Source organism: Microcaecilia unicolor, chromosome 5 (genome assembly GCF_901765095.1).
Source record: "Microcaecilia unicolor chromosome 5, aMicUni1.1, whole genome shotgun sequence".
NCBI classification, from domain to species: domain Eukaryota; kingdom Metazoa; phylum Chordata; class Amphibia; order Gymnophiona; family Siphonopidae; genus Microcaecilia; species Microcaecilia unicolor.
Window position 1 is genome coordinate 202,704,331 of NC_044035.1, and position 22,719 is coordinate 202,727,049.

General features: G+C 45.2%; 1 protein-coding gene across 3 annotated transcripts in view; it reads left to right on the plus strand.

Moving 5' to 3' along the window:
* CBFB (core-binding factor subunit beta) overlaps window positions 1-22,719 on the plus strand; it is a 289,629-nt gene that overhangs the window by 24,736 nt on the left and 242,174 nt on the right. For all 3 annotated transcript variants that reach the window (XM_030203710.1, XM_030203712.1, XM_030203711.1), the window contains exon 3: window positions 6,855-6,971. In XM_030203710.1, coding sequence (XP_030059570.1) covers window positions 6,855-6,971 — 117 coding nt within the window. The remainder of the gene's footprint in view (window positions 1-6,854; window positions 6,972-22,719) is intronic.

A 22,719-nucleotide genomic window follows, 5' to 3' on the forward strand; every position in this document is an offset into this window, starting at 1 on the left:
CTCCGAGCGAATTCCATTCACCACCACCCTCTGGCGTCTGTCCGTCAACCAGTTCCTAATCCAGTTCACCACTTCGGGTCCTATCTTCAGCCCCTCCAGTTTATTTAAGAGCCTCCTGTGGGGAACCGTGTCAAAAGCTTTGCTGAAATCTAAGTAGATTACGTCCATAGCTCGTCCCTGATTCAATTCTCCTGTCACCCAATCAAAGAACTCAATGAGGTTCGTTTGGCACGATTTCCCTTTGGTAAATCCATGCTGTCTTGGATCTTGCAACTTATTGGCTTCCAGGAAATTCACTATCCTTTCCTTCAGCATCGCTTCCATTACTTTTCCAATAACTGAAGTGAGGCTTACCGGCCTGTAGTTTGCAGCTTCTTCCCTATCACCACTTTTGTGAAGTGGGACCACATCCACCGATCTCCAATCCCTCGGAACCTCTCCCGTCTCCAAGGATTTATTAAACAAATCTTTAAGAGGACCCGCCAGAACCTCTCTGAGCTCCCTCAATATCCTAGGGTGGATCCCATCCGGTCCCATGGCTTTGTCCACCTTTAGCTTTTCAAGTTGTTCATACACACTCTCTTCTGTGAACGGTGCTCTATCCACTTCAATCTCATTTGTACTTTTTGCAGTCCATCGCGGTCCTTCTCCAGGATTTTCTTCTGTGAAAACAGAACAGAAGTATCTATTTAGCAAATTTGCTTTTTCTTCATCATTATCCACATAGCGGTTCGCAGTATCTTTTAGTCTCACAATTCCCTTTTTAGTCATTTTCCTTTCACTAATATACCTGAAGAAAATTTTGCCACCCCTCCTCACATTTCTAGCCATTTGTTCTTCCATTTGCGCTTTCGCCAGTCATATCTCTCTCTTGGCTTCTTTCAGTTTCATCCGGTATTCCTCCTCGTGTCCCTTTTCATGAGTTTTTTTTGTATTTCTGGAACGCCAACTCTTTAGCCGTTATTTTCTCAGCCACTTGCTTGGAGAACCATATCGGTTTCCTTTTTCTCTTGCTTTTATTTACTTTCCTTACATAAAGGTTCGTGGCCCTATTTATAGCTTCTTTCAGTCTGGACCACTGTCCTTCCACTTCTTGTATTTCCTCCCATCCCATCAGCTCCTTCCTCAGGTATTCCCCCATTTTACTAAAGTCAGCATGTTTGAAATCCAGGACTTTGAGTTTTGAGTGGCCACCCTCCTCTTCAGCTGTCATATCAAACCAAACCGTTTGATGGTCACTGCTGCCCAGGTGGGCACCCACTCGGACATTTGATACATTATCCCCATTTGTGAGTACCAGATCTAGCGTCGCTCCCTCCCTCGTGGGTTCTGACACCATTTGTCTGAGCAAAGCACTTTGAAAAGCATCCACGATCTCTCTGCTTCTTTCCGATTTCGCAGACGGAACCGTCCAATCTACATCCTGCAGATTGAAATCTCCCAACAACAGCACCTCTCTTTTCTTCCCCAACCTTTGAATATCAGTGATCAGATCTTTATCTAGGTCCTCCAAATGTGTCGGAGGTCTGTAGACAACACCCACATGGACAGAGGTTTTATCCTTTCTTTTTAAGGTGATCCATATCGCTTCTTCCTTTCCCCAGTTCCCTGTCATTTCAGTCGCTATGATATCATTTCTCACATACAGAGCTACTCCTCCACCTTTACGCCCCTCTCTATCCTTCCTAAAAAGATTATAGCCTGGTATGTTTACATCCCATTCATGGGAACCATTGAGCCATGTCTCTGTGATTGCAACTATGTCCAAGTCTGCCTCTAAGATTAGGGCATGAAGGTCCTGAACTTTATTGGTTAGACTGTGAGCATTTGTGGTCATCACTTTCCATCTAGTGGCCTAGTGGTTAGGGTGGTGGACTTTGGTCCTGGGGAACTGAGGAAGTGAGTTCGATTCCCGGCACAGGCAGCTCCTTGTGACTCTGGGCAAGTCACTTAACCCTCCATTGCTCCATGTAAGCCGCATTGAGCCTGCCATGAGTGGGAAAGTGCGGGGTACAAATGTAACAAAAATAAAACAAAATAAGTCTACATTTCCAAGTATGTGTTTTGGTTTTAGTGATTTGGGGGTGTCTTTTCTCTTTGGGTACCTTCATATCTTTTTGTTCCACCTTCTTTGCTTTTTCTTTCTCTTCCGCCTCAGTTTTATTTTCAGGAGCATCACAGTGCTGTAGTGGAGCAAAGGAATTCTGTAGGGGCAAAACTTGTGAGGGCGGATGCTTCTGTGTCACATAACGAAGCCTGCCTGAGCCTACTGTGAACCATCTATTCGCCTACTGTGAACCATCTATTCTTAGGTGGTATTATCCTTTGAGGCAGTGGTGAGAATTTGGTATGATTCTGTGCAGTATGATTTTGTGCAGTCCTAGAAGTTGCTTTAAGTGCATTCAATTCCTGCTTTACTTTGCTGAGCTCCTGTTTTAAACTAGCAAGCTGAAGACAGATAGGACAAGCTTTAAGTCTCCAGAAGCTTGGTCTTGAAACTAAAGCACCACAATTATTACAGAGAATAAGTCATCTTGATTTGTTGAAAAGGGTATGAACAGGTGTACTATGATGGGGTTGTAATTAGGGTGGGGTTAATTTATGATCTGTAGTATATTTGGTAAAGCTATATAAGAAGTGTCAGTGTTGGGGTGGGTGGGTTGTGGGGCAGGGTGGGTGGGCTTAAGCTTAAGACCTATGGAATGTGTTTGCTCTAACCTATCTCTAGAACAGCATTGAAATGCCCAGAGCCACAAGTGTAAGGTGGGGAGAATCAGAAAATTATCTTATCTGAGAAGATCCGTCCAGCTTCTGTTCTGTGTAGAGACAAAAACCACGTGGAGAGAAAAAGCTCTACCTGTGCTATGCAATTACCTTACAACAAAAGCAGATGGGGGAGGGGAGGAGTTTCACACAGAATGGAAGTAGAGGGGAGAAAGGAAAAAAAAATACAAGAGAAACTACTACCGATTTTAAATCACTTGTTAAATCCAGTTCCTAGATTATCAACTATCAAATACAAATAGCCAATAAGCAGTTTTAAAATCAGTTACATAGAGTACAGAAGTAATCCTCCATGGATATCTAAGTCTGTGCCTGCCTCGGTCTACTGACAGATTGGTCAAGCCTCGGGTTGGGGCCCTGAGGAACTGGAGACTGTGACACCCTGCGTGGCACTGGTGTTGATGCATGTATGACAGGGCATGAGTCTTCAGGATGGGCTGAAGCTGACATTGAGCCCTCGATGCCCAATTCCACCTGGGATCGGCCCAGATCTGCTCCTTGAGGGGAACCATGGATAAAGGCTTATCTTGATACTTCACTGAGACTGCTTTGGCAGTCCACAAAGATTTCTTCCTAGTTTTTGGTAAGTCCACCCCCCCCCCCCCCTCTTTTTTTAGAATCTAATTTGCTCTGTTTAAAATATCATACTCATTTCCTCAAAAGCACTTTTTATATTCCCACTGAACAATGTTCCATAGGTTTATCAGCGCTTTCTACTTACCCTAAAGAATTTTCAGACGTAGAGATTTATCATATCCTAGGTAGATTTGGCATTATGTCTGACCATTTGCACAATCTAGCCCATGTTATCCGCTTGTTTCCTTAGGCAATATGTGCATTTTCACTCTCTCTTGTTTCTCATGAGATGACTGTGATAGTCCGGTTTAAGTTTTGACATACATATATATTTTCTATATTTTTTCCATATTGGCAATACAATCAGTGCTTCATATCATAGGGATTTGTTTACATACAAACTAAGCAAAGTTTGTAGGTCTATCGGCAGCCTCTTGCCATCCAAGAGAGCCTCTAGACCCAGAGCATTATTACAGTACAGATGGGTTCGACAATACGTCTGAACACGTTTATTTCCTCTTTTTTCTTTAATGTTATTGCTCTATATATTAGTGATGGGTGAGTTTCCCCTTCCTTTCATTGTTTCATTAGGCATTTTGTGCATTTTCATTTCTTCACTCATGAGGTGGCGATTGCCCATTTAAAGTTTTGACATACACAAATACATTTTTTTCTGTATCAGCAATATAGTCAGTGTTTATATCATAAAGATCTCTCGAAATAAGCAGAGATTTGTTTGCACACACAGCATTTTTTTATAGGCTTCTCAGCAGCCTCTTTCCACCCAAGAGAGCCTCTAGACCCAGAGTATTATTACAGTGGAGGAGGGTTTGACAATACGTCCGAACATATGTTTATTTCCTCTTGTCTTCTTTAAATTTGTTCCTCTGTATGGGTGAGTTTCCCTTTTCTTTCCCTTCACAGTGTTATGTTGATACCCATTTCGAATACAAAATTTGGTAAGAATATCTTCTTTTAATATCAGCATTATATCATAATAAGGTCAGTAGATTCTGATGTCTACCAACACCTATTAGATGTTAGTTTTACAGATGTTTATACTTTCTTAAGGGTAACAAAGAGAAGGAACCAAGTACAAAAAGACTAAACAAAAAAGAAGAGCACAAAAGGGCCTTTAAAAACAGGAGGGAACACAGTTTTTTCATTAAAATAATCCTTTAATGGTAAACTTTGATTGAAGAGAGACCCGACACGGGCTGTGTTTCGGTGTTGCCGCACCTGCGTCAGGGGTCACACCAATGACAAAGGAGGCTTCAATAGACTAATTCTTTCCGAAATTTTGTATAATGTATTCCTCCCTACGAGACTTGTTTCACCGGTATAAACCGGCTTCCTCAGGGGTCCTCAGGAGTTGTGCTTGTGGGCATGAGATGTCAGCCTTTTGTGTGCACTTGTAGATAGTAATGAACTTGTTGTTCAGATTGTCATGTTGCCAGGGGTGTTTGCGGTCCTGGAGCTTTACAAAAACAGCACTTTTCTCCAAATTGCAAATCCCCTAAGTGCACCTTGGGAAAAAAAACTCCAGACAGGTAGAGAACTGCATCCTGGAAGCACTGCCCTTGAGCTGCTGGAGGAAAACATGGAAGTTGTGGAGGAATGGGAGCTCTGTCTTGAGTCATTGGAGATTACAGCACAGTGAGTTTCAGCTTAAACTGTAACTTTGAATTTAATTTGGCTATTTAACAGCCAGCCTAGATGATGGATGCCAGGTGACAAGAATTGTAAAATCCTGCCAAGTAGGTGGTGGGCTACGGGTACCTACTGTATATGGTTGTGACCTGGAGTTTTTGTTTGAGAAAGGATTTGTTTCTGGAATTGCTATTGCATGAAAGAACTGTATGACACAGAGAAGGGAAGCTTTAAATTGTTTTTAATGCCCTACCTTGAGGAGGTACTGAAACTGCTGCATAAAAGGGCATTGAAATTGCAGAGAACCCTGGAAGTGGGAACTTCTATCCAGGACAAGTATTGAAGACATTAGGAGTGCTTAGGACTTTTAAGATAGACTTGAACTGAGCCAAGAAAAGTAAAGCCCAAACTCTGTGCTGAACTTTTGCTTCTGGCTGAAGGAGTGGGAAGAAACAAAGGACTTGCTTGGAGAATTATTCTGCCCTCCTCAAGAAACATTGCTTGGCCTCTATAATTCTTCAAATTCATTGCCTGAGATAAAGGAGGGTATTTTTGTTTGTTTTGAAAATGGTCATTTTGGACTGAGACCTGTTGGGAAGAAGAAAAACCTGGTATGGATTGTTGTGTGGATTTGAAATTTGGAGAAAAGTGCTGTTTTTGTAAAGCTCCAGGACCGCAAACACCCCTGGCAACATGACAATCTGAACAACAAGTTCATTACTATCTACAAGTGCACACAAAAGGCTGAAATCTCATGCCCACAAGCACAACCCCTGAGGAAGCCGGTTTATACCGGTGAAACAAGTCTCGTAGGGAGGAATATATTATACAAAATTTCGGAAAGAATTAGTCTATTGAACCCTCCTTTGTCATTGGTGTGACCCCTGACGCAGGTGCGGCAGCACCGAAACACGGCCCATGTCGGGTCTCTCTTCAATCAAAGTTTACCATTAAAGGATTATTTTAATGAAAAAACTGTGTTCCCTCCTGTTTTTAAAGGCCCTTTTGTGCTCTTCTTTTTTGTATACTTTCTTAAGGCAAAGTTATTTTATATATGTTTTTAAATACATAAAGGTTTCATGTTAGTTTACATGATCTCAGTACTGTTTTCATGTTTGTGTTATTTACATGATTTATACATTTTTTTTATATATGTGTTTTTTTGTATTTAATTCATTTATATGTATTGTTTTGGAGTATAGTTTCTTGTGTTATTTTGGCATTTACTCTTCCATATTTTACTGAATATTTTGTAGACTCCTGAGGCAGGTGCTTAGGCGACGAAACACAGCTGCTGTGTCGAGTCGCATTTGATGTTTTGTAATAGACTTTTATCCATCTATACGTTTCCAGTGTTTGAGAAGAGCTACTTTCCCTACTCTCCTTTTGCTCTGAATGTTTGTTACCTGGGAGAGCTTTATGATCAGAAATTACAATGCGACTATCTTTTGGATGCATTGTCCACAGTACATTATACTAGCACAAGGCTGCAGCGTTTTTAGTGGCTGGCCCTCAATTGTGGAATAAGTTGCTAGGACAATTACGTCTATGTGCAGATAGGATTCAATTTAAACAATTGTGGAAGACTCACTTTTTTTGTGCAGTCTGTTTGTTATTTGCTTAGTATTTTTGCTGGGGGATTAAGGTGGGATAGGTAGCAATTGATGAAGTTTGTATTTGTTTTTATATTGCTTGTGTATAAGTGGGTTAGACATTTTAAAATGAGGGCATGGTTATTTTCTGTACTGCCTAGATTAAGACATAAAATGATGTAGAACTAAATGCCTGTATAAGTTATGTAATATCTTGCTCCCTGATCCTGTTTGTATTTTTTTTTCTAAAAGGCTTTTGTGGCCACAGGAACCAATCTGTCTCTCCAGTTCTTTCCGGCCAGCTGGCAGGGGGAGCAGCGACAAGCACCAACTCGGGAGTATGTGGATTTCGAAAGAGAGACTGGCAAGGTAGGGAAGATACTGTTATAATTCAAAGATGTTTACACACACTTGCAGCATAATGTTGCTGCTTTTCTCTTAATTTCATGTTCTATGTTGCTGCTCTTACTTGATATTTTGTTTATGGTATTGTAATTCTTGCTTGTCTTATTTATTGTAAGCCACATTGAATTTGAGTATGTTCAGGGTAATGTGAGATTTAAATAAGGAGTGGCCTAGTGGTTAGGGTGGTGGACTTTGGTCCTGGGGAACTGAGGAACTGAGTTTGATTCCCACTTCAGGCACAGGCAGCTCCTTGTGACTCTGGGCAAGCCACTTAACCCTCCATTGCCCCAGGTACAAATAAGTACCTGTATACCATATGTAAGCCACATTGAGCCTGCCATGAGTGGGAAAGCGCGGGGTACAAATGTAACAAAAAAAAACATATATATATACTATATCCATGCCATTGAAAAATGCTCTGAAAGGTTATACAGTAGAGTCGATTATCTGACCAGCCCATTGTTGGATAAGTAAAAAGTCAGATAATACGGTAAACAATGGTTACCCCTCATACTGCACTGAAAATATATTTTATGCATGAAGAACAGGCATAGGGTATTTTTAATTAAAAAATATTGTTTATTTACACTAATCAGCAATGAAAAAAATTGTACAGCAGGCAATTTGAACACATGTACAATTGCTGTGCTGGGTATATTGCTCTAACAGGCTATGTGAACAGAAATATTGTACAGGTAGAGAACCAAGCAACGGAAAACATATTTATCAACTGCATATACAGTACAGAAATACAGAACATATTAACGTAATAGATGATGGCAGATAAAGACCTGTACGGTCTGACCTCTCCTCATTATCCAACTGTTTTTTGTGCTTCTGCCTCTGATGGCTCTAAAAAAAAAAAGGGGTGTTGCGATATTGCTACATTCATCTCTGCAGGTTCAAGTGGGCAAGGTGCAGAGGGATACAGAGGGGCGATTTTTGTCTTTACATCTTACAATTGACAATCAGGCTCTTAATTTAGTTTCTTTATATGCTCCGAATGAGGGACAAGCAGGATTTTTTAAGACGATAGTGGGTTGTATCACTTCTTGTCCCTCGGGTAAGTTGATTGTTGGGGGGGGGACTTTAATGCTACTTTACATCCGGACCTGGACAGATCGGGCCAACCATCCGCAGTGGATAGTCAATTATCGAGAGCCTTTAATCAGTTTGTGCGAGACATTGGAGTAGTTGATGCATGGTGGGTCGTACACCTACGAGTTCGGGATTACTCGGTTTTTTTCCCATTCCCACGACACTTATTCGCGAATTGATTATGTGTTGCTGGACATTTCATTAACTCATGCTGGATGGGAGGCGGACATTGGTACTTGTACTCTTTCGGACCATGCTCCGGTTTGGACCTGCTTGCCCTCTCTTGGGGAGGAGGATAGGGATAGGAGGTGGACCTTAAATACCACCTTATTGAGGGATGAAGAGATACTTGGGGGCTATAGGCAACTCTTTAAAGAGTACATAGAGTTTAACATTAATTCGGGCCCAGCCTTGGGAGTGGTCTGGGACGCCTTGAAGGCTATCTCTCGGGGGTTTTTTTTTGCAGAAGGCTAGCTCTAGGGCTAGGCAACAGTGGGCAGAGGTGGCGGGGTGCTTGTCCCGTTTATCAGCTCTTACAGACCAGCACAAGACATCACATTCGGTAGATACTTTAAGAGAGATTCAGGGTCTTTGTTTAAAATTAGATCACATTTATTCCACTCAATTGCAATTTGTTAACGCCAAGTATCAGTGCTCTCAATACGTTCAGGCCAACAAACCCAGTAGGGCTTTAGCAATCAAGTTGGCGCAGCGAAAAATCGATCGCACTATTTTGAAAGTAGGGGATGGCAGGGGTGGATATGTTACCTCCTCGGGAAAGATACGCCAGCGCTTTCAGGAGTTCTACCAAGAGCTGTACTCATCTGACATTAATCCGTCTATGGAGGAGATGAATAACTTTCTCTCGGCCCATTCTCTTCCGTAACTATCTGTGGCTCAGCAGGAAGGTCTGGATGGTCAGGTCACTGTGGAGGAAGCATCGCGGGTTATTAAAGCTTTGCCATCAGGGAAATCACCGGATCTCGATGGCCTGCCTAACGAATTTTACAAAGCCTTTTGGGGGGAGTTGGCCCCTCTGCTGACCGAGCTTATTAATGCAGTTCTAACGGGAGAAGACTTTCCTTCTTCCATGCGGGAAGCTTGGATTACGGTGCTCCCAAAGCCTGGTAAAGACAAGACGGAATGTGCATCCTACCGCCCAATTTCTATATTAAATTTGGACGTAAAGATCATAGCGAAGGTGTTAGCCAACCGACTAGCAAAGGTCTTGCCCTATTTAATACATCCTGATCAGGCCGGCTTTATTCCTAACAGACAAGCCATGGATAATGTTTGTCGTATTCTTTTTTTTATTTTTTATTTGTACCCTGCACTTTCCCACTCATGGCAGGCTCAATGTGGCAGGCAATAGAGGGTTAAGTGACTTGCCCAGAGTCACAAGGAGCTGCCTGTGCTGGGAATCAAACTCAGTTCCTCAGGACCAAAGTCCATCACCCTATGGTCCACCTGATCCATATATCAAAGAAGAATAAACTCCCTGTCTGCCTGTTGGGCCTGGATGCAGAGAAGGCCTTTGACTGCGTTCATTGGCCTTTTATGCTCCAGGTTTTAGATAGGTTTGGGGTGGGGCCGGGGTTTCACAGGTGGGTGGAGGCTCTTTATCATCTCCCGAGCGCGTGTGTCCATATAAATGGCGGCAATTCTCAGGGGTTTTCACTTTATCGCGGTACTGGACAGGGGTGCCCATTGGCCCCGATGTTGTTCACCTTGGCTATGGAACCTCTGGCAGTTTCTATCCGTTTGGATCCCAACATAACAGGAATTGTGGTGGGGCACCAGGAGTATAAACTAGCCCTTTTTGCGGACGATGTCTTGCTCTCTTTGACTAGGCCCTTGCTTTCCCTCCCGAACCTTATGCAGAAGTTGTGCGCTTATTCCAAGGTTTCGGGGTTTAAATTAAATTTGAGTAAATCTGAGGCCTTGGCTATTGGAATTGCGTCTTCGGTTTTGGACTCTCTAAAAGCTAATTTTTCTTTTCGTTGGGTTACAAAAGGACTCACATACTTGGGGGTTACCATTATGCCGGGGCTCGAGGACTTGTTCTTGGCCAATTACCCTCCTTTGTTGAAATCCATTTATAAGGATCTGGATAGGTAGGAGAATATTGACTTATCCTGTTAGGCAGGATTGCTACGCTAAAGATGAATGTCTTGCCTAGACTATTATACATCTTTCAGGTATTACCGTTGCGGATTTCTAGGAGCTATTTATCTAAGTTGCAGGATCGCTTGATTCGGTTTGTCTGGTCTAATAAGCGTCCACGCTTGCCTCGGGCGTTGCTGTATGGGGCTCGGAAGAGGGAAGGTTTGGGCGTTCCTAACATTCTGTGGTATTACAAGGCTGCTCAGGCGCGATCGGCCTTTGATTGGTTTCAGGCCCACCCTCAAAAGTTGTGGGTACATATGGAGCAGGCCGAGATGGGGCCCCGTTCTTTCCGCTCCTTGCTATGGCTTCCTAATAGGTTTATAGGCTTGGGCGGCGATCTGAGTCCCTCAATCGTGTCCACCTTCCATTACTGGGATGGACTTTTCACTAAGCCTGAGGGGATGCTTTCTCGGTTCTCGCCTATAGCCAATAACCCTCTCTTTTCTCCTGGGCTTCAGTCAGGGCCTTTCACACGATGGGCCTCCCTGGGACTGGTGTTTTGGGGCCAGCTTTTTGATGATGATGGCTTGATTTCATTCGATTCTCTCAGGGACCAGTTTTCGCTTCTGCCCCAAGACAGGTTTGCGTATACACAGTTACGACATTTTCTGTCTTCTCGAGAGATTCGCTCGATATTATTGCGAGAAGATTCTTTTCTTGAAGATCTTTGCGAAGATTCCCGGACCACCAGGGGTCTCATTACTTGTCTTTAGTCTCACTTGACTCAGCAACTTCGTCCTAGCTTACTTCATAGGGAGCGCTGGCATCAAGAGCTAAGGGCTACCTTTGACGAGGCTGATTGATCGGTTTGGGAGAATGGCTGGGCGAGGGTATCGATAGCTGTTCCCTTCCAGGAAAACGTGCTAAAAGTGCTTTATAGATGGTACTTGACACCTGCGAGGCTGCGCCACATGTTCCTGGATGCATCTCCCTTGTGTTGGTGTGGATGTGGCCAGAAAGGAACTATGGGTCACATTTGGTGGTCTTGCCCAAAAGCTAGGGCATATTGGAAATCTATTCAATACAGATTACAACACTGGTTCCGGAGGCCTGTTAAATGGTCTCCGGAATATTTTCTTTTTTCTAAAAAACCACCAGGTCTTACCAAATCTCAGGGGCTATTGACCAGGCAGGCCATGTTGGCGGCGAGAGTGGTGCTGGCAACATATTGGAAGTCCCCCGAGGTCCCTTCAAAAGTGCATTGGCTGAACAAGCTGTGGTATATTTGTGAGCGGGAGAGACTTCGTTCTGAGCAAAGTCGTACTGTGGCGAAGTGGGAGACTTTGTGAGAGCCCTTCCTGAAGAGCTGTTCCTGTTAATAGGTTCGGTGGGGAGGAGTTGGGGAGGTAGGGGAATGAGGAGATGACTAGGTTAGTGGGGGGTTGAGGGGGTGGAGGATTTTGTGGGTAAGGGTTGTGGGGATATTCCTAAAACTGTTAAAGTTGAAGATACTGTTTGTTTAATGAATCTTATTGACATTTGTTGCCGAATATTTTCTTTGGGCTGAGGAGAAATGTTGTTGGATCTCATGTACTGATTTTGTCTGGTGGTTTCTGCTGATGTTTGTACATTTATCAACGGTCAATAAAATCTTCCAAAAATTAAAAAAAAAAAAAAAAAAAGACCTGTACGGTCCATCTAGTCTGCCCAACAAGACAACTCATCGCACAATGTATGATGTGAACTTGTTCATGGTTTCTTCTTGTCATTTTCAGGGCTTAGACAGTAGAAGTCTGCCCAGCACTGGCTTTGCTTCCCAATTACTGATGCTACCATCTAATCACTGCTAAGCTTGTTTGGTTCCATGCTTTCTATACAGGGTTCCTTTGTGTTTATCCCACGCGTTTTTGGATTTACTGTTTTCATCACTCCCACCTTCCACAGGAGGGCATTCCAGGTATCTACTACCATCTCTGTGAAAAAGTACTCCCTGACATTATTCCTGAGTCAGCCACCCCACAACCTCAATTCATGTCCTCTAGTCTACCACCTTTCCCTTTCTGGAAAAAGTTAGTTTGCGGCTTAATACCTTTCAAATTTTTGAATGTCTGTATCATATCACCCCTGTCTCTCCTTTACTCCAAGGTATACATGTTCAGTTCCTGAAGTGTCTCCTCATATGTCTTCTGACACAAATCCCATATCATTTTTGTCACTTTTCTCTGAATTGCTTCAATTCTTTTTATGTCCTTAGCAATATACAGCCTATAACACTGAACACAATACCCCAAGTGGGTCCTCATCAACACCTCCTTTTTTCTGCTAATTATATCCTTTTCTATACAGCCTAGCATCCTTTTGGCTGTGGCCACTGCTGCCTTGCATTGTTTCGTCACCTTGAGATCCTCAAACACCATCACCCCAAGGTTCGTTGCCTGAGCCGTGCTTATCAATCTCTCTCCTCCTATCTGGTACATCTCCTTTGGGTTTCTGCACCCCAAGTGTATCATTCTGCACTTCTTGACATTAAATTTTAACTGAAAAATATTGCAGGAAACCCTCCACTAACATAATACTCAATGTACTATGAAATATGGTAAATAGTGCTCAGAAAAGTGGATTACACTGGTAAGGATCCATCTCCTCTATAATTTACAACTCCAACCATCATCAAACTGATGTCCGTCCCTGCCTACCTGTTAAGGTTGTACAATCATATTACACAGTTCAAAATGGATCAAGTTCACTTCCTTAGCATCCCTCCGGACTGGCCCAGGATTGGACTGATGGGTTGTGCACACCTACCAGCAGGTGGAGACTGACAAAAACTCTGACTCTAGAGAGCCAATTTTTATTTTATTTTTTATTTTTGTTAAATTTGTACCCCGCGCTTTCCCACTCATGGCAGGCTCAATGCGGCAGGCAATGGAGGGTTAGGTGGCTTGCCCAGAGTCACAAGGAGCTGCCTGTGTCGGGAATCGAACTCATTTCCTCAGTTCCCCAGGACCAAAGTCCACCACCCTAACCACTAGGCCACTCCTCCACTCTAGCCCTGGTCATGTGACCCTAGCCTCAGTATTTTCTCAGTCTCCCAGCAGGTAGGGCGTGAGCCCATTAGTCTCTCTTTTGGTATTTGTCTATATTTTTTCCTACTTTATTAATTACTTCTTCTGTGCCCAGGAATTTCTATTTAGGTTGCTCCTGATACTAAGTGGCTTAGTTTTCAGCCTCTGGGGTGTTACACTCGGGTGACCCAAGTCCCCCCCCCGTCCCCCTTTTTCCTCCCCATCTCCCTTCTGGTGTATCCTCAAAAGCAATATTAATAACTAAGGGAAGGGCTACCCTTTTGCAGTAAAGGAGTATTGCCTTTGGGAGAGGCAGCCAGTAATTAAAAAAAAAAAAAAGAAAAAGAAAAAAAAAAGAAAGTAAACAGCAGTGAAAGCTATTAAGTGTTGTTCCCCGCTGACCTAACGAGCAGGCAGCTCTGTTTTCAACTCTGTGTGTGTTCTTGTGTTTTTCTGTCATCAGCTGTTTGAAAAAAAAAAAAAAAAAACAACGAAAGAAGGCAAACCAGTCCGTTTTTTCTTACCTCCTTGCTCCTGTCAGCTCTCGGTTTTCGCTGCTATAGTTGGGTATATGTTTTGACTGGGCATCGGATCGGCTTAAATAGTTGGATTATAAAAACAAAAATAGGCGCGAACCGCTTCGCGTCTATCACGCGCATGCACGCTTGTATTCGCTATGGTGGAAAAGCTGAAAAAGGTGTGCAGTCTGTCAGCGTCGGGGGAGTTAATTCCTCCGGCGCGTGTAAATTTTGTACAGCGCTTGACATCCCTGCAGGTCCTCTTCCTCTACCGGTTTTGGTTTCAGTTCCGTCGGCTGTTCCGATTTCGCCGTCGCGCTCTATGGCACCTAGTTCGGAGGTCTCTGGCTTGGCTCACGGGGGCGCCCGCAGTGAAAGTGGCGTAAACAGTGGCCATTTTGTCTCCTGCTCCTTCAACGTTGGGTGGTGCGTCTGGCCTTTTCAATGCTCCGATTTTAGGAGAATCGAGTTTGGAGGCTCTGGTACATTCTGCAGCCACTCAGGTAGGGGGATTTCCACCTGAGTTTGTCATTCAGATGTACCAGGCCTTCCTGATGCAGCGAGAGGGTTCAGGAACGGGGCTGTCAGGGGCTACCGTCAGTTCTCTTACTACAGCAAAAAAAGCCTAGAGCATGTGAGTTACTATCAGATCCTTTACCAGAGCAGAATACAGAAATGCCCTTTTTAGAGGAAGAGAAAGAGCTGGCTGAGCTGGCTTGGGAGGATCCTTCCTCTTTAGATCCTGACACAGTTCCTTTGGGCCAGGGAGAAGATCCCTCGGTGGCTAGAGTGTTTCATAAGAAAGATTTACAGGATATTATTGCTATGGTTTCTACTACTTAAATTTTGATGATATACCTACAGCCTCACAAGTTCGTAAGGTGGATTTGTTGGTTAAGGGCTCTAGGGCTTTCAGTAAAACCTTTCCCATGCATGAGGACATTTGGGATGTCATTAAAGCTCAGTGGGAGGTCCCGGATGCTGCTTTTCAGCCTACTAGATCTATGTCTCTATCCGGTGCCAGAGCCTGATAAAGCGCTTCTCAAGCTTCCAGTGGTTGATGCTGTGGTCTCTGCGGTTACTAAACGCAACACAGTCCCTGTGGATGGAGGAACGTCACTTAGGGATGCCCAAGACAGGCGTTTAGACTCTCTTCTGAAGCATAATTTTGATGTTTCTTCTCTGGCAGTACAGGTGGCCATTTGTGGTTCTTTAGTGGCCAAGGCCTGTCTTCGTTGGGCGGAGAGTCCTGGATAGATCTTCGGATGCCCTTGCAGCTATAGATGTCGAGGTGGCAAAAATTGAAACGGGCTCTGCCTTTCTAGCCGACGCTCTGTACGATCTGTTGCAGGCATCTTCTAAATCTTTGGCCCTGGGAGTTGCAGCTCGCCGCTCTCTTTGGTTGAAAGGTTGGTCGGCAGATGCGGCCTCCAAGTCTAAGTTAAGTAAATTTCCTTTTAGGGGTTCCTTTTTGTTTGGAGAAGATTTGGATAAATTGGTTCATTCCCTAGGACACTCTAAAGTGCCTCGTCTCCCTGAAGATGGGCCTCGTCTGTCCAGTTGGGGTGCCTTGTTTGGACGTGGTAGGCTAAGACCTTTTCGTAGATTTCAGCCTGATAGAGCTCCTCAGACTCAGAGATCGCAATTTTTTAACAGGACTCAGTCCTTTCGGGGTTACCGCAGAGGAGGCAGATTCTCAGGCGGCAGTTTTCGCTCCCCTTCGCGTGCTTCCCAATGAAGGTGCGAGGGTCCCTTCTCTGGTCCCTGTCGGAGCTCAGCTTTCTCAGTTCTATCAGAGGTGGGCCCACATTACCTCAGACCAGTGGGTCTTGGAAGTTGTTCGAGACGGTTATGCCTTAGAATTCGCAAGGCCTATTTCAGACGCCTTTCTGGAGTCTCCCTGTCACTCTCCTCTCAAAGCGCGTGCTGTTCGGGAGATTCTACAGAGGCTCTTAGATATTCAGGCTATTTGTCCAGTCCCTCCTTCCGAGTACAAGCAAGGCTGGTATTCCATTTACTTTGTGGTACCCAAAAAGGAGGACTCCTTTCGCCCTATTTTAGACCTCAAAGCTGTCAATCGCACTCTCAAGGTCACCAGCTTTCTTATGGAGACTCTTCGGTCAGTCATAATGGCAGTTCGCAAGGGGGAGTATCTAACAGCCTTGGATCTGACGGAAGCCTATTTGCATATTCCTATTCGTCCGGCTCACCACAAGTTTTTACGTTTTGCGATTCTAGGCCGACATTATCAGTTTCGCGCTCTGCCTCTCGGCCTGGCGATGGCTCCTCGCACATTTACCAAAGTTATGGTCCTGGTTTCAGCGGCTCTCAGGAAGGAAGGGATTCTGGTTCATCCCTACCTGGACGACTGGTTGATAAGGGTGAAATCTTATCAAGAAGTTGTCAAGTCACGGAGAGAGTAGTAGCATTCCTGCAGTCCCTAGGTTGGGTGGTGAATATAGCCAAGAGCCGTTTGGTTCCCTCTGTCTCTAGAGTATTTGGGGGTCTCCTTCGATACTGCGAGGGGTCGAGTTTTTCTTCCGCAGGGCAGAATTCTAAAGCTCCGGTCTCAGATACTGAATTTGATGCATCAGAAGGTACCTTGTGCTCAAGACTCGAGACTATCTTCAAGTTCTCGGTTCCATGGCAGCCACGATAGAGGTAGCTCCCTGGGCCAGGGCTCACATGAGGTCTCTTCAGTGGTCTCTTCTGGCCCGGTGGTCTGCTCAAACAGATTCCCTTCTGGTGAGGTTGTCCTTGTGTCACCGGGAGCGCGTCTGTCTATTTTGGTGGCTACGGATGCGGAATCTCACTGTAGGGATGCCGTTGGAGCCTCCGCGGTGGATACCACTAACAGATGCCAGTCTCCGGGGCTGGGGAGCTCATTGCCTAGACAAGTGGACCCAGGGTCTCTGGTCTCCGCTGGAAGCAGCTCAATCCATCAACTTTCTGGAGACCAGGGCGATTCGGTTGGCTCTGCTGCATTTGGTTCTCTTCTGGTGGGCAAAGTGGTGCGAGTTCTCTCGGACAACGCCTCGGCAGAGGCCTACATCAACCGCCAGGGAGCTACAAGGTGCTGTCTCCTGTGTCGAGAAGCGGAGAATCTCCTCTTGTGGGCGGAAATTCACCTCACCGCCATCTCAGCCTCGCATGTAGCAGGAGTAGACAACGTCCAAGCAGACTTTCTCAGTCGCCACACTCTCGATCCCGGGGAATGGGCTCTCAGCGATCAGGCGTTTCAGTTGATAGTACAGTGCTGGGGTCTTCCAGTACTAGATCTTTTCGCCTCCAGTCTCAACTCGAAAGTTCCTCGCTTCTTCAGTCGCTGAAAAGATGTAAGAGCGGCAGGGGTAGACGCCCTCTTGCAGCAATGGCCCTCCAGCCTTCTTTACGCGTTTCCTCCATGGCCACTAATAGGTCGTCTCCTACAGAAGGTTGAAGAGCACGAGGGGCCAATCATTTTGGTGGCACCGGACTGGCCTCGGCGTCCCTAGTACGCGGATCTCCAACGTCTGTCCATGGCGTCTCCTCTTCGTCTTCCGGTGCACAAGGCTTTGCTGGTACAAGGACCAGTTCCACATCCAGACCCAGCTCGATTTTTGTCTTACGGCTTGGCTCTTGAACGGGCCCGTTTAGCTAAGCGGGGATTTTCAGCGCCAGTGATTTCCACCATGTTGCAGTCTCGTCGGCGTTCCACTTCTCTGAACTATATTTGCACTTGCAGAATTTTTGAGGATTGGTGTGCAAACGCTGACATTGTTCCTTTTCAGGCATCAGTGCCTCAGATGTTAGATTTTCTACAGTGAGGTTTTGATAAAGGGCTGTCTCTTTCTTCTCTGAAGGTGCAGGCGGCAGCTCTGTCCTATTTCAGAGGTAGGATACAAGGCAAGTCTTTGGCTAGTCTTCCCAAGGTAGCTCGTTTTTTGAAGGGGGTTAGCCTTCTTCGTCCTCCGGTCAGATCGGTCTTTCCATCTTGGGACCTTAATCTGGTTCTTTCGTCTCTGACAAAGACTCCTTTTGAGCCATTACAAGCATGTTCTCTGAAGGATTTAACGCTTAAGACAGTGTTTTTGGTGGCTATTGCGTCACCTAGAAGAGTCTTGGAGTTGCAAGCCTTTTCCTGTAGATCTCCATTTCTGGAATTTTCTAAAGAGCAAGTTGTCCTTCGGCCGATTCCTTCCTTTTTGCCTTCCTTCCTTTCTCGTTTTCATATGTCCCAGTCGGTTTTTGTTCTGGGATTGACCTCGGGAACGCAGGAGCAGCAGAAGTTGCGTACTCTGGATGTTAAGAGAGTTCTTAAACAATATCTTGCAGTTACGAAGGACTTCCGTTGCTCGGACCGTCTTTTTCTTCTTTTTGCTGGTCGCCGCAAGGGCTCGTCACCCATGTCTCGGTGGATCAAGGAAATGATAGTGTCTGCTTATCTCCTGGCAGGCAGATCAGTTCCTGAGGCGCTTAAAGCTCATTCTACACGTGGGCAGGCAGCTTTGTGGGCGGAGTGCTTCTTGGTGCCTCCAGCGGAGATCTGTAAGGCGGCGACTTGATCTTCCCTTCACTCTTTCTCTAAGCATTATAGGCTGGATGTACAGTGTCGTCAGGAGGCGGTCTTTGCATCATGAGTACTCACAGCGGGTTTGCTGGGGTCCCTCCCTTACGACTACTGCTTTAAGTCCCATCAATCCAATCCTGGGCCGGTCCGGAGGGATGCTAAGGAAGGAGAAATTAGACATTTGCTTTCCTTTAGTCCCTCCGGACCGGCCCAGGCCCCTCCTGTGTTTTATGGTTCTCAGCATTACTGTGTACAGATACTCAACTCTCGTCTACAGAGCTGTTCTGCAAGTTAGACAGTAAAAGGAAATACATAATGTTCTACAAGTTAAATGTTCTGCAAGTTAAATGGTTATTCAGTTCAGAATATTATACAAATTAAACAGTTATAGAGATACACCAATCTGTACATAATTGGCCATACCTCAGCTCTGAAGCGAGTTGTTGGTGCACCCAGTGTCACGGCAAAGCCGTAGTTTAAGCACGCTTTTCTCTTGTGCTTTCTGGCTGCTTGAATTCCTCAGGGCACAGAATATAGGTCCTTCTTTTCATTTCTGCTTTGTTATTCAAATACTGAGGCTAGGGTCACATGACCAGGGCTCTCATTGGCTCTCTAGAGTAAGAGTTTTTTTCTCAGTCTCCACCTGCTGGTAGGCGTGCACAACCCATCAGTCCAATCCTGGGCTGGTCCGGAGGGACTAAAGGAAAGCAAATTAGCAGGTAAGGTCTAATTTCTCCTTATCTGTTGGTCCAGCTTTCCCTCAATGCGATGCTAAAATTCAAACATAATCCACTATATAGATAGTCCTTCAGTCAAACACTCTCATAGTTGGTGAAAGTGTCTGTCTTCCAAATTGTCTCCGTTCATGATATGCTGGATTCGTGGGATTGTACTGCTTTAATAGATAGGCAAACATTGCTGCTGTGCTCTAAAAGCAAGGTCCCAACATTGCTGCCGTGCTCTAAAAGCAAGGTCTCAGCTTAAAGGTTTTACAGCTGTTCCCTCTGTGCACAAGTGGGGTGCCAGGTCCAAAAATTATGGTTCCTTTGCATAGAACCATGGTTAAAAAAAGAATTATTGCATTAGAGCATTGTCTCAAATGAAAAAAAAAATGGTTCCCTCTCCGCAAAATCGGGCTCCCAGATCCAAAAACTCATGCATAGAAAAATGGATTCAAATCACAGGCAGGAAGAGAAGCCACACACTTCTTAACTCAGATGAGGGGTGCATGAAGGAGTATCAGCTGCAACAACGCAAGGTTCCCTTGCAGAGAAGCACGATCTCGGTTCAATCTCAGTTCAGTGTGTAAAGCAGGAAAACAGGAAGAGAAGCTGCACACTTCTTTAATGGCAACACAATGACATCACCAGGGGGTCTGTCAGATATGCTGGATGATTGAATTAGCTCAAATTTGATCATGTTATGATCACTGTTTCCCAGTAGATCTAACACTGTTACTCTCGTGCCATGCCCTGCATTTTAAAAAGGACTAGATCTAAATTAGTCAGTTCGTGCCATTTGTTCCAAGAATCAGTCATTTATTGCATCTAGTAATTTTACTTCCCTACCGCTCCCTGGAGAGCTGAAAGAGACACTGCACTCAGCTAAAACACCAAATCTCTGCTCAGGATATTTATCAATTGGTAAATATCCTAGAAGTAAACCCATTCCCCTAATGACGGAATCCTGCCCCACCAGGGCATGCCTTGTTCTCAGTAACAGGCATCACTGCCTTACTCATTACTCCCAAGAGACAGAACCCTAATGCACAGACCGTATCCGTTCTACAAGCTTTAGAACTGCCTGCAGCTTATTTATTTTAAGCATTCACCTCAGGTGACTATGTGGAAGTTTATGCAAGTTGAAAAATCCAAAAGCTGGAGATGTAAAAATGATTGTTTTCTGTTTCTCAGTGCCACCAAGATAAATCACAGATTGAAATGCATCCTGATTGCTCTCTGTTATGAAGTAGATGGAAGAGGTTAAAAAAAACAACCTTTTATTAAACTAGCCTAATGTGACTCCATTTCGCCTGTTGCAGGCTGCTTCAGGGGCAGTTACTGTCAAGCAAAACATCAAATTAAAAGCAAAATAATTCAACTTAAGTAAAATCATAGTAAAACGTATGCTAGTGACATGACATACTGACATATTTGAGTTATGGGAGGGGGGGAGTTGGAAGTGTTCACCCAAGTTAATTCTGGCCCTACCCAAAATGGCAGGTTTATCTGTTCCATTGGTGTGTGTGTTGTGCAACAGTGCCACAGCTGTAGCATATGTGAATGAGCAAGGAGGGTACAGGGAGTGGAGGAGTGGCCTAGTGGTTAGAGCACAGGTTCAAATCCCACTGCTGATCCTTGTGATCTTGGGCAAGTCACTTAACCCTCCATTGCCTCGGGTACAAACTTAGATTGTGAGCCCTCCTAGGACAGAGAAATATCCAGTGTACCTAAATGTAACTCACCTTGAGCTACTACTGAAAAAGTTGTGAGCAAAATCTAAATAAATAAAGGGTGCAAATACCTCCACTGTATAAGTCTCCCAAGTGATTGTTCCATCAGCTCTGGCTTTAACAGCCATGTTTTCTTTCACTGTAATCATTATAGCATGCTTATAGTATTTTGGGGCTTGTTAACCTGCAGTGACCCAAAGCCCTATGGGTGTGCCCAGTTTTTATATCGAGTCTAACATCACTTGTTGCTTCAGTTATTGCGACAGTTCACAAACTCAGTCTCTAAATGTTAGTTTGTCGCTGAAACCAGTTCTCTAAATCCTCTATTATATTCTCCACTTTCCTCCAGTCTAATCCAGCCACTCTCTGCTATAAGCCCGATTAGTGTCTCTGCATGCTTCTCCACATGCAGCTCCATATTCTCCGCTTTGCCTCCAATTTCAGCACAAACCTGTAAGTCATCCAGTTTGTCTGCAGTGTTCCGTCTTAACTCCTAGATCTGACACCAACCCCATATTTCTGCCTCTCTGACTCCTCCCAGTTGGGCAGGTTCCTGTTGGCACCAAACAGTCTCTTTGCTCTGTGCACTGCCAGATTTGGTAACGCTATAATAATGGGTGATTTCAATTACCCCAGTATTGACTGGATAAATGTTACATAAGGGAGTGCCAGGGTGATAAAATTTCTAGATGTTATAAATGACTGCTTCCATATCATCAAGCTGATCAATCCATAGACTGGTGGGTTGTGTCCATCTACCAGCAGGTGGAGATAGAGAGCAAACTTTTGCCTCCCTATATGTGGTCATGTGCTGCCGGAAACTCCTCAGTATGTTCTCTATCTCAGCAGGTGGTGGTCACACACAGCAGCAGCTCTGGCTAGGCCTCCAAGCCTAATTTTTAGGTTTTGTTGAGTGCCTGGGGTTGAGGGCTCTTCTTGAGCAAGTGCAAACCTGGTGGCGCCAGGTCCCTCCTTTTCTCCCCCCTCCCGCTGGCTCCGTTAAAAAAAAAAAAAAAATTTTGAACGTCCTTAAAGGCGTTTATTTCGACGTTTATTTAAATGTTTCTCCGAGGACAAGCAGGCTGCTTGTTCTCACTGATGGGTTGACGTCCTCGGCAGCCCCCTCCATCGGAAAGTTTACTAGCAAAGGCCTTTGCTAGTCCTCGCGCGCCCATGCGCACCGCGCATGCGCGGCCGTCTTCCCGCCCGAAACCGGCTCGAGCCGGCCAGTCTTCTTTCGTCCGCGCTCGGTACGGTCGTGTTACGCCATTCGTGCCCCAGAGAGTCGACCTCGCGCGTCCTTTTCGACGTGTTTTTTGCTGTTTTTTCCTTGAAAAAGTTCGGGAAGCGCTCCGGTAGTGTTCCGGAAGACCCTTTCGGGTTTTCTGCCCTTCCCGTATTTCTCAGTTTTTGCCCCGTAAGTTTTCTTTCGTTGTCGGGGTAGGCCTCTTTTGGCCTCGGTCGAGATTTTTCTCCCTCTAAATTTTGGTGCTTCAATTTTCGCCATTTCGGCTTTTGATTTCGCCGGCGTGATTTTTCCGCCCATGACATCGAAGCCTTCCAGCGGCTTCAAGAAGTGCACCCAGTGCGCCCGGGTAATCTCGCTCACTGATAGGCACTCTGCGTGTCTTCAGTGTCTAGGGGCCCAGCACCGCCCTCAGAACTGCAGTCTGTGTTCCCTGTTACAAAGGCGGACTCAGGTAGCGAGATTAGCCCAGTGGAACGTTTTGTTCTCGGGCTCCTCGTCGGCATCGGCACCGGAGGCATCGAGTGCATCGACGTCGTCAGCGTCCGGACCATCTTCCTTGGCTGCCGCTTCATCGACTGCATCGAGGCATCGAACCTCTGCATCGGCGCCGAGGCATCGGGCGACTGCATCGACGTCGGTGGTACCGAGACTTCGTCTGCTGATGTCGTCGGACGG